The 19821-nt window shown below is 37.2% G+C and overlaps 1 protein-coding gene across 14 annotated transcripts in view; it reads right to left on the bottom strand.

Moving 5' to 3' along the window:
* Positions 1-19821, bottom strand: part of MAGI2 (membrane associated guanylate kinase, WW and PDZ domain containing 2) — a 1362215-nt gene that overhangs the window by 399552 nt on the left and 942842 nt on the right. For 10 of the 14 annotated variants that reach the window (XR_009565115.1, XM_060304749.1, XM_060304748.1 and 7 more), the window contains one exon: positions 7837-7908. The exons of the other annotated variants lie outside the window; for them this stretch is intronic. Coding sequence is in view for 9 of the 10 variants with exons in the window: in XM_060304749.1 (XP_060160732.1) it covers positions 7837-7908 (72 nt within the window). In the remaining variant the exon portion in view is untranslated. The remainder of the gene's footprint in view (positions 1-7836; positions 7909-19821) is intronic. 14 annotated transcript variants of the gene reach the window in all.

The raw sequence follows: 19821 nt of genomic DNA, 5'->3' as shown, positions 1-19821 counted from the left end.
AGATAAAAGGTGAAGAAGAACATGAAAGCTACTTTATCAGTGTTAAAAATTAGCATATTATACTCAGGAACCTAATAGAGATACAAATTAGATAGTTCTAAAACCGCTGCGATTCACGAAAGTTCCACAGTGAGAGGTGAGAGTTAGAAAACTCAGTAAGACCAGATGTAACAAGACAGACTGGAAAGGACTCCATGGGCAGCTAAGATAAAGGAAAAACAATGCAGGGAGAAAGAATACGTTATACCATTGAGAAAAGGGATTTCTATTGAGTTCTGAAGATTACGTTATAACCATCTGTTTTCTCTCTCTCGGTGAGAAACTTGAAGACATGGAGCATATCTTACTCATCTTCTATTCCTCAAACCTAATATGAGGGGCTCAGCACAGGCATTTACTAAAGGAATGAATGAAATCAGGTACCCATTGTGGCACTTAGAAAGCTAAAATGTCTTATACCTTCGTCTGAAGAGCAATCTCAGATATTTGAGGAATGTTGGCTTCCTATGACACTAATACTTCAGTTGTTTATTTATTTATTTAACAAATGTTAACTCAGTTTTTAGTCAGGTGTTCTTGTGTTGAGAATGTTTGCCCCATATTTCAGATATTTTCAGGTGTGCTGGGTCGAGGTGGAGAGGGAGAAGAAAATGTTGCTATTGGCAACGTTCCATAAAGCTCACTCCCTCCCTTGTCATTGCCGTAACAGAGATGTTAGAGAAGCACATATGGATTAAAGAACTGTTTTAGTAAAGAATACAAAAAATAGGCATTAAAGTTTTAGGTACATTGCTTTTGGTAACATAGATTTTTGGGGACATGTCATGGTAGAAGTATGCCCAGGTGCTCTCAGATGAAGGAACAGCCATTTACAGCAGGGGTGAAGTAGACAGTAGATACAGAGAAATGCCCGTGGAGCTGTGTCCTAAAAGATGACTCAACATTTACCTGACAACTTTTCTTACTGAGGGGGGTTTACTCTATACTGAAAAGAATGGCATTTACTTTCAATAAATGCTATTTATGTTCCTACCCCAACATCTCAGGAGGTTATCTTTTAAATTTTTCATGGCCAAAGTTATAACCCTTCCTGCCTTATCTCAATTATTTAGCACCATCGAAGTACTAAAATTAGCTACACTTATACAACGTAGAGATAACATGTATCGGACACTGTGCTGAGTGCTTTCCCCGTATCATCCTTTTGATCCTCATAACAACCCTAGGTGGGGGGGATACTATTTAACTGCTTAGAGCCCAACTAAAATTATTTTTGATGATGGTGGAAGGTGGTGGTGCTGAAATTCCTTTGAATAAAAGATTCCTTTCTGGATGTCCTTTCTTGGGACTCGCAATGTTCTAAATGTTGGTAAGAAAATGTGAAGAGACACATGAAGGGAAAGATCTGGCATCTGTGCCTCCATCCTTTTTTAGGAATGCCCCAGAACTCTGAAATAATTTTCACATTGCTTTTCAGTAGGAGTCTAAGTTCAATATTTTCAAATCCTTTCATACTGCATTTCCTTGTTGTGCAATAGATACAGTGAATGTCGGCTTTGGTTGTGCAGAAAGACATCAACATACAGTATCTCAGCTAACATTAGAGTCATAATTTAATCTTTGATATTTATGCAATAACACAGGTTATATTTACGAGGACATTCAGAAACATTAGAAACTTTCAACATTTTTCTGGCATTCATATGACAAGAAAATGTGGATGCACTTGGAAGCCTATTCCATTTTATTTGAATTGTAATGCCATCTGCCAAAACTCACTCTCTCAAAAAGTACTTGTTCTGACAGCATCAGAAAGGAACTTTGTCTGAGAATTAGGCATCTGTTTTTTGCTTAATTTACAAAAGGCACATTTTGTTTGCATTCACAAGGGCTTTCTACAAATTTACTCTTCAATTAATATGTCATTCTGTGACAATGACAAAATAATCAGATTCTTAAATGAGTCCCATTTCTTTTCAGTTTTAACTTTGCAAAGCATGAAAGGATTATATGGTGTAGTACTCTTCCAGCTTATTACAAAGCCAGTTTTCCTCTGTGAAGATGACACTATTGGCATCACCCGGGCGTTCCCTTCAGGTAGTTTCTAATAATGGCGTTGAATTTGTGCCAGGTCATCCTTGCCTGGTTCTCACTGTGATATGAAGCTTGTACATTTGTGCAATGATCAGTAGAATTTACCTGGAGTTAGTGGAAGAGGACTAAACAAACTAAGTTTCAGATCCTAAATTCCTTGGAAGTGTATGGTGAGAGCTGAAACTGGCCAGACATCTGCTGAGCTGTTCCTCCACAAACACATTGTGTAGACTCTGTATTTAACATGCTAGATGCGGCAGAGGGGATATGTCAGCAGATAAGATCCTTGCCTCTGAATAATTTACAATCTACTTGGAGAGGTAAAAACATCTGCATGTAAAAACAGAAATGGATCCATAAAGAGTATTTATGCATGAAGGTGCAGGTGTGAATTGGTATACACAAATACTGTGTAATTTCACAATAAATAATGTGCTTTAATTTGCAGTAGCTTCATAACTCTCACTGATTCTCAAGTAGAATCACAATGGAAACAGAATAGAAGTGTGGTGCTACCTGGGGGGAAATAAGATGAGTTCAGGCATGGGCTATGGAGAGAGAGGTGGGATGATGAGTAGTTCTGCAGAGAATGAACATAGGAAAATATATAAATTGTAAGTTAATTATCCTAGCTAGAGAAGAGTATTTATGTTAGATAATAAGAGAAAAAGCTGTATATGTAATGTAGATGAACTGATGGGATGCATTTGAATCCTAGGTTGAAGAGTCTTAAGTAACTGGAAACTTTTCTAGTGTCTAAGAAGAGAAACAACATAATAGATACATTTTGGGAAAGCCTTAATCAGGTACTTGCATTCTTGATATTTGCATCATTAGTACATAGCATATGCCCAGCACAGTGCTTAGAATAAAATACAAAAATGAAAGTTTAGAATCAGGAGGTAAGTTGGTTGTATTCAGGAGGACATCTGCATTCCCGTGGCTGCCCTGATTCAGACCCTCTTTCCTATTTTTGGATAATTCTCCACAGCTCAAATCTTAGTGGGAGGTGGGTGCTAGATCCAACTACAGAAGTTGAAAAGCCCACATACTCGCCTTCCCTGAAGCCTGGAAATTAGGGCATGGAGCTGTGTTTAATCCAGGTTTGGGAAGTCAGACACAACTGCCTGGGATTTTGAATCTGGAGCTCATGGTGCAAAGAAGCAGCACCTGTAAAAAATTTATTCTAGTGATGGAAGAGACTGCCACAGCTAGTTTTGGGGGCAGTCATAGCAGTTTGGCCAGAGAGAGCAGTGTCTTCCTTGGCCTGTTCTTGTGGGATGACCCCAGCTGGGGTCCTGGCTATGAAAACTCGCTTTCTTATTTTCCGAGCCTGGTTTTCCCACCTTCCTTGTCATTCTGTAAGCTACCAAACAGCCTTTCAATAAATTCATTTTCTACCTAAATCAAGAGAATCCGTTTCTGCTGTTTGCACTCAAGAACTTTGATAAAGGTATCTCAGTCAGGCAGTGACGAGGATCCTATTTTGGGATAATGATAATGGCTAGAGTGAAAAAAGGACAAAATTGAGAGATACTGACAAGGAAGAATTGACAGATTTGGTAACTAGCAAGATACTGCTGTCCCATTCTGGCTTCACTACTCTGTTTGCGGTAATACGTGCATGACACTGCCTAAGGGATAACACACAGTGAAACAAAATGTTTGCAAATATATATCCTAACGGATTCATAATAAAGTGTTTGTATAACATGTGAACATAATGTCTGTAAGTGTGACATTTCTTCAGAACAGAAACTAAACTGGGGAAGTGGTGGTAAACATGAATGGTGTTTTTAAATAAAAATATCTTTCTATAGAGGGAAAGAGTGAAGCTTTCATGAGCCACTATACTTTTTTGACTCTATATATGTTTATGAGAACCATGTTAATTGTTTACATTGACTTCTTAGCTTTAATAAGCAGCACCTGTTGCCTCAATCTTGACATGGCCGAAACAAAATTCATAGTTTTTCCTCCAAGAGGTCCTTCACCAATGTGTCTTGTCTCAATAATCAGCATTGCAGGTGCCAGTTGCCCAATCAAGGAAGCTAAGAGAGAACATGGATTTCTTCCTTCTTCTGATGATTCAAAAAGTCCTGTATTCCATCCCTTAATCATCTCTCAAATAATTCCCCTCCCCTCCATGACTATGACCGTTGCCAAAATCTCATCACTTAACTGGAGTTTTGCCAATTGTTTCCTTGTCCCTTCCAATCCACCCCTACTAGAAATCCTTAGGTGCCCTTCCCTTTGGTTTTTAAAGTCTAAACCCGTTAGAAAGGCACACAGGGGGCTTCCCTGGTGGCGCAGTGGTTAAGAATCTCCCTGCCAATGCAGGGAACACGGGTTTGAGCCCTGGTCCGGTAAGATCACATGCCATGGAGCAACTAAGCCTGTGCACCACAACTACTGAGCCTGTGCTCTAGAGCCTGTGAGCCACAACTACTGAGCCCACGTGCTGCAACTACTGAAGCCCGCGCACCTAGAGCCCGTGCTGCTCAACAAGAGAAGCCACCGCAATAAGAAGCCTGCACACCGCAACGAAGACCCAACGCAGCCAAAAATTAATAAATTTATAAAAAAAAAAAAAAGAAAGGCAGGCACACAGGGTCTGCCATGATCTGCCACGATCACATCTTCCGAAGTACATCTCCTTTCCCACATAAGGCTTTCGTGCTGAGACTTTTTTCCATGCTCCAACTTTACACAATTCCTTGGCTCTTTGATTTTGCATATGCTGTTTCCTCTGCCTGGAACCTGCTTCTCACTTTCTGTCTAAATTCCATCTGTCCTCTATGACTCAGCTGATTGTTACCCTTCTTAAAAGTGTCTCCTGACCATCATTCTTAGCAGGGTAGCCGTGGCTACACATCTATAATCCTTGGTTCAAATGTTACAACCCTTATCACTTGTTGCATAATGGATTATTTCTCCATCCTTCTCCACCAGTAGACAGTGAGGATTGTGGGGACCATATAGCTCATTGAGTTTTGTATTCTTATTTCTCAGTGACCTTTATAAAGCATCTAGGCTTTCTCCAAAATAAGTCCTCTCCCTTTCTCTCTCTCTCTCCCTCTCTCTCTCTCTCTCTCTCTATATATATATATATATATAGTTTCAGGAATGAAAAGAGCACATATTCCTTATGAAACCTGAAGGATATCCATAACAACACTTGGGCTAATTTTATGATCATAAACAATTATTTTTACAAAGGTAAGAGAAGGTGTAAGGTATTTCCATTAACCAGCACTTAGTCTATAGTAAAGCTGGATCTGTAAGACACAATATACAATTGTTCCCCAAATGTTCAATGGGCAGAATGATAGTTCTTTTGAAGGAGTAGAATAGTTATTGAGTAACATTCTTGGCCCCAAGAGGAAAGGAAGTTCAGAAAGCTGCTTTACCTTTCTTTCAACTTCAAAATGGATTTTCAAAGACAGAGTCCTTTAGAGACTCTTGTTTAATGCAAGTATCTCTTACATTATGGGAAATACAGAAGAGAAAGCAAGAAGAAAACGTATAGATCAAATAGAGGGAATAGGAGATTGTGAGATAAATAGACTGAGAAAAATGTTTAAAATTTTAAAGTCCAATGAAGAGAGAAGGGAAGAGGGGAAGCAAGACAAATGGTCAAAAGTGCAGAGAAAGCTCCAGCTTCATGTTTACTGAGATTCGACCTTAACAGAAAACTGGTGTTTCCTTGAGTTTCTGGCTTCTTTCCCAGTGCTCTGCTCAAAAATTCCCTCATCTTCATCACCCAACTCCCCGAGGTCAGGCAACATCCACAAGTAATCAGGCATTTGACTGGAAGTCTGAGGGGCAGTCTGTACTCGCTGCACTTTTGCAGTTCAGTACAGGGAAGAGATAGAAATGACCCAACACAGAACACAAAGGTCTGTTTTGTGATCTAGCATTATAGATATTTTCCTAGTTTACTTAATATATTTCCAACCTTGAATTAACTTAGATACCAGTCTTAAGAGAAAAAGTTTTACACAGGTGCTATTATTTTTCTGTTTCCTATAATGAATTCAGTTTTCCTACTAAAACGAACTTGGGAGACGTACAAAATTGAAAAGAATTCCAAGAATATGATGAAAATGCAAATACATTCTTAAACACTTATTTTGTATGAAGTGGATGGAGGAATACAGTATAGCACTAAAAACAGATCTTAACCAAGATCCAGAATAAAAGGTCATACTGATTCTAATAAGAATGCAGAGCATGTGGACAATATTAACTGTCTATGGAAAACAGAACAAAAACTTTTTCTATGAGGCTGTGTGTTCTTGTCCATATCCTTGTCACTGTTGAATCTCCAGGTCTAGCCCAGGGCCAGGAAAAGAGCAGGTATTCAAGAAACATAACTTGAATAAATTAGACTAGAAGGTAATTTGGAGGTAGTACACCAACAGTTTTAAGATGACTCTTTAAGGTAAGTTTTAGGATAACCAATATAAAATATAATCTCCACACAGCAAAGCGATTTACGAAAAGAACAAGTCAGATAAACTCATACCCCATTCAAAAAATACTCTCCAATGTGATTTAGGAAAAAATCCAAATTCCATTTTGGGACCTCCAGGCCTTCCATTCCTGCCAACTTCTCTGACTTCAGGTCCTACCATTCTCCTCTCTGTTCTCTATACTTGAGCCGAAGTGGTGATTTTGCTTTGTTTTGTTTCCCTTGCCATTCCTGAGTGTGTTAAGCCAAGTCCTACTTCAGGGCTTTTACTTCTGCCCTTTCTTTACCTGGTATGTTCTTCCTTAGATATTTTCATAGCTGGATCCTCATAATTCAAATCTCAAATATCACGTGCTTCAGAGGGCTTGACCATACTATCTAAAATAGCTTCCCTTCACTTCATCCAGTACCCCACCTTATTTTACCAGCGTTTTTTACTATATGAAATTTTACTATTTATTTTCTTGCTTACTTGATCTAAGCTTCACTTGGGCTCCATGTTATCTTGATATGCAAAGTAAATGGTCTCTTATTGACTGAATGAATGAGAGAAGTATAAAATGTTATGAAACTATGTATAAGTGAAAAGGGTTATGTGAGGTCTGATAGGTTCAAGACATATAGAATCCAGGAAAGAAAAGAACAGAGGGTTAGGTTAAATCTCTGTTCTTGGCCCTAAGAGAAAGAACTCTGACTATTATGTTTCTTGATTGGCTCAGTGTTGGTCAAAGGGATATACTAAATAAATGACAAATATTTTCACTTAGCTTCCTAGTTAGTAATTCAGCTTTTAGGTAGAATGAATTTGATGTGAATTTAAAGAATGTTGAGCATGACATTCCAGACCTTAATAACCTAGGATATAAAATGGCGGAAAGAGATGGAAATAGTTATTTTAATAGGTGGCAACAGATTTTTCATGAGAACGTTTATATTCAGGAAAATACCTTGATGATTCTGTTTGGTTGTAAAAAAAAAAAAGTAAGGTCCTAGGAGCTTTACTATTTTAAAGGGAGACCATTAAAAAAAAAAAAAAGAAAAGCTAAACTGCTCTGCACACGGAATGAAGATAAATGTAAGGAAGAGAAAAGAAGAGGCAGAGGGAGATTAAGCCTATGAAAGCACACTGATGTCAAGGTCGCCAAAGTAACTGTAAAAATAAAAACATTGAATATTATATTTAAAATTTCTGCACACACAGGCAGACACACAATCTTACATTGCCCAAACCATCAATAAATTCTGTTAACATATTCTGTTAACATTACCTGGTAATGCCTTATGTGAGAAATTCCTAAGAAGACCAAGGAGTAAGGGTTGAGTTCCATATCTGGGCTGACCTGGAAAGAACAGCCATGGAAAGTGAAATGTGAGTGAGAGCCACAGTTTGGTGGGCAAGAACTTAGAGATAAGGTTGACCTAAAGAACTAATGTTCCAGGAACACACAGAAGTTTTGGTTAGGGCTCAGTCTCTGGAACAAGACTAAAAATTGTTTGAACATTTACTAACTTACAAGGCTGAGATATAGCAATCAACAAGATAATGACTCCAGTTTCATCTGTCACATGACTTCACTTTTATGGAAAAGACTGACGATTGTCACATTTCTATCTCCACAGCAGGAATGGGTTCCATCCAGTTACAGATACGTTTCCAAATATTAAAAAGTCTTAAAAATAAGTAGAGGGCAACATATTATATTGTCTGTCCTCTTCTATTTCTAATTTATAGAGGACTAGGGTTATTACATTCACATCTGTTAACGATATTGGGTAGCATCCTAAACTAAAAATTAAACATTGTCTATGAAATATACAGGGCCTAAGTACATATCAAAGAGGGGCAAAAAGGAGGTGCAAATCCTCTGTGAAGCTGAATTGCATGTGTGAGTATGTGTGCTGTATGAGAAAAAGCCAAGAATAGAAACTGGCTATCTACATGCTATAATCAGGTAGAAGATTCTTCAAAGGAATGACAAATTCAACCAAATAATCCACGATCAAAGACAAGTCAGAAAGTGAAACAGCAGGGTTAACTCAGTTGACTCAGGTATTACAAGAAGAATGCTTGAAATGACTTGAGGTACTATTGCTGATTTCACGTCAGGGTCAGAAGGATGCTTATTAAAGTTGCACCTCTGAATTTGACTTTACTCTCATTATTACCTGTGCTTATAACATCGCTTGTCTAGAAAATATCTTGTTAACTATTAGTTTACCATCTCTTGTTTGATTATCTGGAACTTTTATAATATCATGGTGACTGAGATGGACTTAACATTCCCCTCAGCTTGCCTAAACTTAAGAAGGGTTTCTTCCTGATTGTGGGCCCCTGACCTCTCTTTTCTTAGAGCTATCACTTTAGAAACTTGCAACTGTAATTGCTTTTCTGCCTCTTCAAGGTATGTCTTCTACAACCCAGGAATATCTTTCTCAAGGACCTGGGAGCCATCTCTTTGAAATGTAAACATCAAGAAAGATACCACCCCTATCTCCCAGTCTTTGTGGGAGGGTAGGAGCTTAACTTTGGTAAGTGCCAATTAGCAAACACAGATGGCCTAACCATTTTGACCAAATTTCTCCATTCCGCTCACTCCCACAGTCCTCCAGTATTTTCCATTCACGTACCCCAGCATTTAAAAATCCTCCTGCTTTTCGTTTGGGGAGTTGAGTTTACTCTCTCTTCCCTACTGCAATAGCCTTGAACAAGTCTTCCTTGCCTGTTTAACTGTTAGCTCTGACTGGTGCAATATTTCTTTGGCAGTGGACTGATCTGTTTTCTCATCTTCCTTAATTATTTATTCTCTTGATATCAGGCAATACTTTCCAGTTACTTTTAGGCCAGTAAAAGTCTTCTTTTAAATATGAGATTTAGAATAAAAGTAATTGAAATGGGTATTCATGACAGAGGTAGTAAATGATAGATACACTGAAGAACAAACATAATCAGAGAGTAGAAAATGAAAATTTAGGTAATTGGATGTTAATTAAATATAGTTATTTGCCATCTGCCTTTACAAGGATTAAGTCACCAGCCACTGCAGTTGATGACCTTCAACACACCCTGAAGGAAGTTCAAGGTGGAGATCAGGAATGAGGCACTCTGTGCTCTGGGAAAAATTGCCAAAACGGGTCTTAAGATAGATATTTTCAGGAGAAGATTTTATCAGCTGAATTTCTTGCATCTTCTCATATTCAGAAAAGCACTAAAATTGTTAACAAAGACATCTGCTCCTTGTGACTAGCAGCAACCTTCTGCCAAGATGTGCGCTTGATTGCATGTGTCCCCCTTCACTAAAATCACATATATACAACCCCCTTACCTCTTTGTTCCTCTGAGCAGTTCCTCAGAGCTATCTCAGACGCTATCTCTTGGGCTATAGTCCTCTTTCTGCCCCCAATAAAACTTAACTCACAACTCTCATGTTGTGCATTTTTTCTTCAGTCAACAATATGAAAGAGACCCACCACCAGTCCGTCCCATCAGGAACCTTGCACAAGCCTCTTAAATAGCCTCATCCACCAGAGGGCAGACAGCAGAAGCAAGGAGAACTACAATTCTGCAACTGTGGAAGGAAAACCGCATTCACAGAAAGATAGACAAGATGAAAAGGCAGAGGGCTATGTACCAGATGAAGGAACAAGATAAAACCCCAGAAAAACAAATAAATGGAGATAGGCAACCTGCCAGAAAAAGAATTCAGAATAATGATAGTGAAGGTGATCCAGGACCTCAGAAAAAGAATGAAGGCAAAGATCGAGAAGATGCAAAAAATGTTTAACAAAGACCTAGAAGAATTAAAGAACAAACAAACAGAGTTGAATAATACAATAACTGAAATGAAAACTACACTAGATGGAATCAATAGCAGAATAACTGAGGCAGAAGAACGGATAAGTGACCTGCAAGACAGAATGGTGGAATTCACTGCTGTGGAACAGAATAAACAAAAAAGAATGAAAAAAATGAAGACAGCCTAAGAGACATCTGGGACAACATGAACGCAACAACATTCGCATTAAGGGGTCCCGGAAAGAAAGAGAAAGAGAAAGGACCTGAGAAAATATTTGAAGAGATTAGAGTCAAAAACTTCCCTAACATGGGAAAGGAAATAGCCACCCAAGTCCAGGAAGCGTAGAGAGTCTCACATAGGATAAACCCGAGAGGAAACATGCTGAGACAAATAGTAAACAAACTGGCAAAAATTAAAGACAAAGAAAAATTATTGAAAGCAGCAAGGGAAAAATGACAAATAATATACAAAGGAACTCCCATAAGGTTAACAGCTGACTTCTTAGCAGAAACTCTACAAGCCAGAAGGGAGTGGCATGATATACGTAAAGTGATGAAAGGGAAGAACCTACAACCAAGACTACTCTACCCAGCAAGGATCTCATTCAGAATCAATGGAGAAATCAAAACCTTTACAGACAAGCAAAAGCTAAGAGAATTCAGCACCACCAAACCAGCTCTACAACAAATGCTAAAGGAACTTCTCTAAGTGGGAAACACAAAAGAAGAAAAGGACCTACAAAAACAAACCCCCAAAAATTTAAAAAATGGTCATAGGAACATAAATATGGATAATTACCTTAAATGTGAATGGATTAAATCCTCCAACCAAAAGACAAAGGCTTGCTGAATGTATACAAAAACAAGACCCATCTATATCCTGTCTACAAGAGACCCACTTCAGACCTAGGGACACATACAGACTGAAAGTGAGGGGATGGAAAAAGATATTCCATGCAAAAGGAAATTAAAAGAAAGCTGGAGTAGCAATACTCATATCAGATAAAATGGACTTTAAAATAAAGTATGTTACAAGAGACAACGAAGGACACTACATAATGATCAAGGGATCAATCCAAGAAGAACATAAAACAATTATAAATATATATGCACCCAACATAAGAGCACCACAATACATAAGGCAACTGCTAACAGCTATAAAAGAGGAGATCAACAGTAACACAATAATAGTGGGGGACTTTAACATCTCACTAACACCAATGGACAGATAATCCAAAGTGAAAATAAATAAGGAAACAGAAGCTTTATATGACACAATAGACCAGATATATCTAATTGATATTTATAGGACATTCTATCCAAAAAGAGCATATTACACTTTCTTCTCAAGTGTGCATGGAACATTCTCCAGGATAGACCACAACTTGGGTCACAAACAAGGCCTCAGTAAATTTAAGAAAACTGAAATCATATCAAGCATCTTTTCACACCACAATGCTATGAGATTAGAAATCAATTACAGGGAAAAAAACGTAACAAGCACAAACACATAGAGGCTAAACACTAAGTTACTAAATAACAAAGAGATCACTGAAGAAATCAGAGAGGAAATCAAAAAATACCTAGAAACAAATGACAATGAAAACACGATGAACCAAAGCTTATGGGATGCAGCAAAAGCAGTTCTAGGAGGGAAGTTTGTAGCTATACAAGCCTAACTCAAGAAACAAGAAAAATCTCAAATAAACAATCTAACCTTACACCTAAATGAACTAGAGAAACAAGAACAAACAAAACACAAAGCTTGCAGAACGAAAGAAATCATAAAGATCAGAGCAGAAATAAATGAAATAGAAACAAAGAAAACAATAGCAAGGATCAATAAAATTAAAAGCTGGTTCTTTGAGGAGATAAACAAGATTGATAAACCATTAGCCAGACTCATCAAGAAAAAGAGGGAGAGGACTCAAATCAATAAAATTAGAAATGAAAAAGGAGAAATTACAACAGACACCGAAGAAATACAAAGCATCTTAAGAGACTACTACAAGCAACTCTATGCCAATAAAATGGACAACCTGGAAGAAATGGATGAATTCTTAGAAAGGTATAACCTTCCTAGACTGAACCAGGAAGAAACAGAAAATAAGAACAGACCAACTACAAGGAATGAAATTGAAATTGTGATTAAAAATCTTCCAACAAACAAAAGAACAGGACCAGATGGCTTCACAGGTGAATTCTATCAAACATTTAGAGAAGAGCTAACACCCATCCTTCTCAAACTCTTCCAAAAAAATGCAGAGGAAGGAACTCTCCCTAACTCACTCTATGAGGCCACCATCACCCTGATACCAAAACCAGACAAAGATACTACAAAAAAACAAAATTACAGACCAATATCAGTAAAGAATATAGATGCAAAAATCCTCAACAAAATACTAGCAAACAGAATCCAACAACACATTAAAAGAATCATACCCCATGATCAAGTGGAATTTAACCCAGGGATTCAAGGATTCTGTAATATATGCAAATCAATCAATGTGCTACACCATATTAACAAATTGAAGAATAAAAACCATATGATCATCTCAATAGATGCAGAAAAAGCTTCTGACAAAATTCAACACCAATTTATGATAAAAACTCTCCAGAAAGTGGGCATAGAGGGAACCTACATCAACATAATAAAGGCCATATATGACAAACCCACAGCAAACATCATTCTCAATGGGGAAAAACTGAAAGCATTTCCTCTAAGATCAGGAACAAGGCAAGGATGTCCACTCTCACCACTATTATTCAACATAGTTTTGGAAGTCCTAGCCACGGCAATCAGAGAAGAAAAAGAAATAAAAGGAATACAAATTGGAAAAGAAGAAATAAAACTGTCACTGTTTGCAGATGACATGATACTATACATAGAGAGTCCTAAAGATGCCACCAGAAAACTACTAGAGCAAATCAATGAATTTGGTAAACGTGCAGGATACAAAATTAATGTACAGAAATCTCTTGCATTCCTATACACTAACGATGAAAAATCTGAAAGAGAAATTAGAGGAAACACTCCCATTTACCATGGCAACAAAAAGAATAAAATACCTAGGAATAAACCTGCCTAAGGAGACAAAAGACTTCTATGCAAAAAAGTATAAGACACTGATGAAAGAAATTAAAGATGATACAAACAGATGGAGAGATATAACATGTTCTTGGATTGGAAGAATCAACATTGTGAAAATGACTATACTACTCAAAGCAATATACAGATTCAATGCAATCCTTATCAAATTAGCAATGGAATTTTTCACAGAACTAGAACAAAGAATCTTAAAATTTGTATGGAGACACAAAAGACCCCAAATAGCCAATGCAATCTTGAGGGATAAAAATGGAGTTGGAGGAATCAGACTCCCTGACTTCAGACTATATTACAAAGCTACAGTAATCAAGAAAATATGGTACCAGCACAAAAACAGAAACATAGATTAATGGAACAAGATAGAAAGCACAGAGATAAACCCATGCACCTATGGTCAACTATCCTATGACAAAGGAGGCAAGGATATACAATGGAGAAAAGACAGTCTCTTCGATAAGTGATGCTGGGAAAACTGGACAGCTACATGTAAAAGAATGAAATTAGAACACTCCCTATCACCATACACAAAAATAAATTTAAAATGGATTAGTGACCTAAATGTAAGACCAGACACTATAAAACTCTTAGAGGAAAACATAGGAAGAACACTCTTTGACATAAATCACAGCAAGATCTTTTTTGATCCACCTCCTAGAGTAATGGAAATAGAAACAAAAATAAATAAATGGGACCTAATGAAACTTCAAAGCTTCTGCACAGCACATAAAGAAGAGGAAAAGAGAGCCCAAAGAATGGGATAAAATATTTACAAATGAATTAACAGACAAAGGATTAATCTCCAAAATATATAAACAGCTCATGCAGCTCAACAGTAAAAAAAAACAAACAACCCAATCCAAAAATGGGCATAAGACGTAAATAGACATTTGCCCAAAGAAGACATACAGATGGCCAAGAAGCACATGAAAAGCTGCTCAACATCACTAATTATTAGAGAAATGCAAATCAGAACTACAATGAGGTATGACCTCATACCAGTTAGAATGGGCATCATCAGAAAATCTACAGACAACAAATGCTGGAGAGTGTGTGGAGAAAAGCAAACCCTCTTGCACTGTTGGTGGGAATGTGAATTGATACAGCCACTATGGAGAACAGTATGGAGGTTTCTTAAACAACTAAAAATAGAATTACCATATGATCCAGCAATCCCACTACTGGGCATATACCCAGAGAAAACCATAATTCAAAAAGACACATGCACCCCAATGTTCACTGCAGCACTATTTACAATAGCCAGGTCATGGAAGCAACCTAAATGTCCATAAACAGACGAATGGATAAAGAAGATGTGGTACATATATACAATGGAATATTACTCAGCCATCAAAAGGAAGGAAATTGGGTCATTTGTAGAGACATGGACGGATGTAGAGACTGTCATGCAGAGTGAAGTAAGTCAGAAAGAAAAAACAAATATCATATATTAACGCATATATGTGGAACCTAGAAAAATGGTACAGATGAACCAGTTTGTAGAGCAGAAATTGAGACACAGATGTAGAGAACAAACGTATGGACACCAAGAGGGGGGAAACGGCAGGATTGGTGGTCGTGGGGTTGGTGGTGTGATGAATTGGGCGATTGGGATTGACATATATACACTGATGTGTATAAAATTGATGACTAATAAGAACCTGCTGTATAAAAAAATAAAATAAAATTCAAAAACAGGGCTTCCCTTGTGGCGCAGTGGTTGAAAGTCCACCTGCCGATGCAGGGGACACGGGTTCGTGCCCCGGTCCAGGAGGATGCCACATGCCGCGGAGCGGCTAGGTCCGTGAGCCATGGCCGCTGAGCCTGTGCGTCCGGAGCCTGTGCTCCACAACGGGAGAGGCCACAACAGTGAGAGGCCCGCATACCGCAAAAAAAAAAAAAAAAAAAAAAAATTCAAAAACAAAAAAAATGGATTAGAGACAAGAAAAAGAAAAAAACAATATCAAAGAATAATTAAATGACAAAATACTCTCTCTCTCTTCACCCTGAACAACACACACACACACACACACACACACACACTCATGAGCACACACATATACACAGACACAAACGGAGAAAAAAACCTTTTTAACTTAATGCCATACATAAAAATGCTCAAAGTTGGAAAATTCCTCTGTCAAGTGGAGAAATCATCCTGATATATGATGTGAAATGCATGAGAACTTTTTTGAACATAACAGCAGGATTTCAACTATAGAATGCTAAGTGTTGACATTGTGGTAAGAATAACTGCTTGCATCAACAGAGCTACTAATTTACAAAAACAATGCCATAGTATTTACAATAGATAAAAATACAAACACATGCATAAAGTTTGATTATTGTTCATCAGATAAGTAGGCATGTAAGATTTAGAACTCTGACGTTAATAAAAACAAAACAAAACAATACAAAACAAAAACCATCTAGGCACATTCGGTTTGTCAGTTTCCTCTTTTAAGTAGAAAAGAATGTAACATCCACATTTTGTTCATAAAGAAATGCCTGAATGCATTTGGTTTGCTAGTTTTCTGATTTATCATTATTCTTCTGATGATAAAACCTAACTTGTAGATATAAAATGGTATTGACCAATACCATCTAGCTTATCTGAAAACAGCAGGTTGTCTAAGTTTCTCCAGAGAAAATCTTGTGCTCCTTTTTCTTCTGTTAATATGGGCAATTAGAAACATAAGGGTCCATTGTGACTGGCGGCTTCCTGGTTAAAACTTCTCAGCAGCAGCTAAAAGTCTCGCTACCTAGGTTTCTCTTCCAACAAAGATAAATACTCCATTATCTACTTACTTCAGTCGTTTTCACTAAATTCAGCCCAAATCATCTCTTGTAAAATTGATAATATGTTGTCAGTTTTTATTGAACTAAAATTAATTTACTGTTCAGGTCTGATTTTTTAATCAGTTGTTATCAGGACTGTGAAAATGAGTAGAGTGAAATAAAAACAACCCAAATGTATAATCAGATCTTATGTTTTTATTTCACACAATTTCTCAATAAAAGAAAGAACGGTCTAGGGACAATTAGGTTCACGGAGGTGGTTTAATTATCATGGTGAGTAGTTTTAGTTAGAGGTAAATTTAGCCTATAAATGAGATCTGGGTCCATCATGATATTTTGGGGTTGGAAATGACACATGATGTCATCATCTCTACACAATTGGGAGAAATATTTTTCCTTGGTAGAGCTAAATTATTGGGAATTCATATTTAAATAGTCTTCTGGGCATTTCTCTGGTTTACGAAAACAAGGTTTAAGTTGATATATGCTATTTCCCTCAGTCTCCCCAAAAACATGCTCATCATTCTCCTTGACGTCCAGCTGCTCAAGATGATGTAAGTCATTTCTTTCTGAAGGTCTTATTTTATTACTGTCATAGTGAAATGGAAACCAGAGCACGAGACTCAGAAAAGCAGACTTACATTTTTCTGTATATTTATTTTACAACTATAAGCTCTTACATGGCAATTCCCCAGTCATCTGCCATCTACAATGTTTTCTTATTTCCATTCATTAAAAAAATAACATTTTATTCTAACTCTCAGGAGTCTTTGTTTTGTGAAAACCTAGGGTGCTTTTAGTCTCCTCAAGGAATAGTAACGAAGTTCCCTAGAGACTAAAAAGCAACAACAAAAACCCCAGTATATTTTAGGATGGATCTGTAGTATGGGGAAAATCAAATGGAAGGACAGATTGATCCTCAAGCAGTTGGGAATCATCAATATGCATTAGCAACCTTGAACTTGATATAGGTATTGAGGCTTGCAGTCTTTCAATTCCTTGCAAACTCAAGATGAAATTGGCCCGTATTTTAATTTGCATTTCTTTGAAAATAGCTCAGGTAAACTTTTTTATATGTTTATTAGACATTTAAATTTCTCTCTTTTTTGAATTAACTATTGTGTCTTTTGCCCATTTACCTTTTTACATAGTCTATGTAAGTGCGTCTACGCTTTCTTTTATATTCAGAAGTTTTGTTAATCTCATTTTTATTCTTTTACATTTCTTGCTTCACTTTTAACTTGAGGAAGATACTGTTCATGCATTTTTACTGCTTTTAATGGGTGAAATTTATTATAGAAGAAATGAATGAAAAAACAGATGTTTCGGTAGTTTATTTTAAATTTCATACAATTTAAGTTGTATTATTTCCTCATCTGTAAAGATGGAGCCAATAATACCTATAGCATGGGACTGAGATAAATATGACACATAGTGGGGTTAAGTGTGAGTAATTAGTTACAACACATTCCTTCCTTCACTCTCATTTTCTCTCCTTCATAGATAATAGAGTTACAAATATAGCTGTTTTCAGTGTGCTTTCTGCCTTGTCTTGCTGAGTCCTGTTCATCACCTAGACTGCAAATGTTCCCCTCTTCTATACCTTTATCCTGATTCCAATCCTCCCACATTCGACAGAATCATTGCTTCTACTTCCATAGCATGTTTTATCTTACAAAGATTCTATTATATTAAAGTTAGTTGTTCACATACCTGTCTGTATCACTACTGTGTATTCCGTGAGAAGTCTAGCAGTGCTCAACACTGTTATCTCTGTGTGTGTGTGTAAGCCCTATTCTTTCTTCCAATTTATGTGTCTGGAATTTTATAAATTTATTTATTTTTGGCTGAGTTGAGTCTTTGTTGCTGTGTGCGGGCTTTCTCTAGTTGCGGTGAGTGGGGGCTACTCTTCACTGTGGTGCACGGGCTTCTTGGTGGCCTTTCTTGTTGTGGAGCACGGGCTCTAGGCAGGCAGGCTTCAGTAGTTGTGGTTCGTGGGCTCTACAGTGCAGGCTCAGTAGTTGTGGCACATGGGTTTAGTTGCTCTGTGGCATGTGGGATCTTCCTGGACCAGTGCTCGAACCCATGTCCCCTGCATTGGCAGGCAGATTCTTAACCACTGCACCACCAGGGAAGCCCTGGAATTTTAAACTAATATTATGTTTTATAGACCTATCCCCTATAGTGTTACAAAGTTTGCAATGATAGTGTAATATTTGGTATTGCACGGCTAGAATTTCAGTAGTGTTTGGTTTCTTCCTAGACTTTTAATGTGTGAAGCTGATGCCAGAAAAATAAATCTAAAAATATGTGTTTTTATAATACTTCTCAATGATAGTACTTATCATGATGTATTACAATTTGTCTGTCTATATCTGTCTCTATCCCAACCATGAGGGCTGGGATCCTGTGTTGTTTTTTTATTCTTTATTTTATAACCCTAGCATTGAGCATTATTTCTACTGTAAAGCATGCTCAGTAAATTTGTGTTGAATGAATGAACGAATACCTGAATGAATGAAGGAAACATTACTCTGGTTTTATAGATGAGGAAACTAAAGCCTGCAGGAGTTAGGGAACTTGCCTAAACTCACACAGCAGTAATTTAAATACAAGACCATTAGATTCCAAAGCCAGTGCTTTTCCACTATATTTCAGGAACTTCAGAAAAAAAGATTACTCAAATTTAATTAACTTTAAAGAACTAAGTAGTAGGGTCAGTGAAGAAAATAAAACCATCAAGTCTAATCCATTTACTTTTTGAACAAAGACCTGTATACACAGAGTGGTTCTCAACCTTTTCGGGAACAAGAATCTTTTTTAGGATCAAACACTTTCTTAACGTCCATGTTTACAAATTGTATTTTGAATATCTGTTAACTGAGAAGATGTATGACAGAAAGGTATCATAAAAGAGTAGTATGTGTTTAGATGAGATATAGATTTAGGTATCTACTTCTTGAAGAATTCTTTGCATATGCTCCCCTGTCTTGCTCTGACCCCAGTCTGTGGCCCATTACTATTGAAAGAACTAAATTTTCTTGTAAGTTGTACAAATTTGTAATCTCTTTTGCACTGGGATCCTAGAAGGAGAATCCTCAGTTAATGCAACATATATTATATGCAGAGGGGAAGCTGATGGACTGAGTCCAGGGTCGACAGGCGAGTAAAGACAACAGGAAGGGAAGCCAGTGGTGCTTTTACTTTGTGCCTAACACCCTGCTGCTTCCACAATTTTAAAGCAAAATGCATTAAAATGTTTAATGTAGGCATAAGTGCAATAGAAATTGAAATGTAAGAAAGTAGTTGGAAGTAGAATAAGTGAGATTAAAAACGGACCCTGTTATCAATAATTTATACTTAGAACCAGTAGTAAAATTGATAGAAAAATAGAAATTTAAATCTGCAATGCAAAGTCACTAGAATGAACAACTTGGTTCTCCATGGCGTTGCTTACATTTGTCAACATGTTTTTCTTCCTCTTAGAATAAAAGATCCTAGAAGGCACGGATTGTGTTTTTTCATCTTTGTTCCCATGGCAGCATTAGCATTGTC

This window comes from Globicephala melas, chromosome 9, assembly GCF_963455315.2.
Source record: "Globicephala melas chromosome 9, mGloMel1.2, whole genome shotgun sequence".
Classification (NCBI taxonomy): domain Eukaryota; kingdom Metazoa; phylum Chordata; class Mammalia; order Artiodactyla; family Delphinidae; genus Globicephala; species Globicephala melas.
The sequence above is the reverse complement of the archived record's forward strand: the minus strand, read 5'-3'. Positions and strand labels throughout refer to the sequence as shown.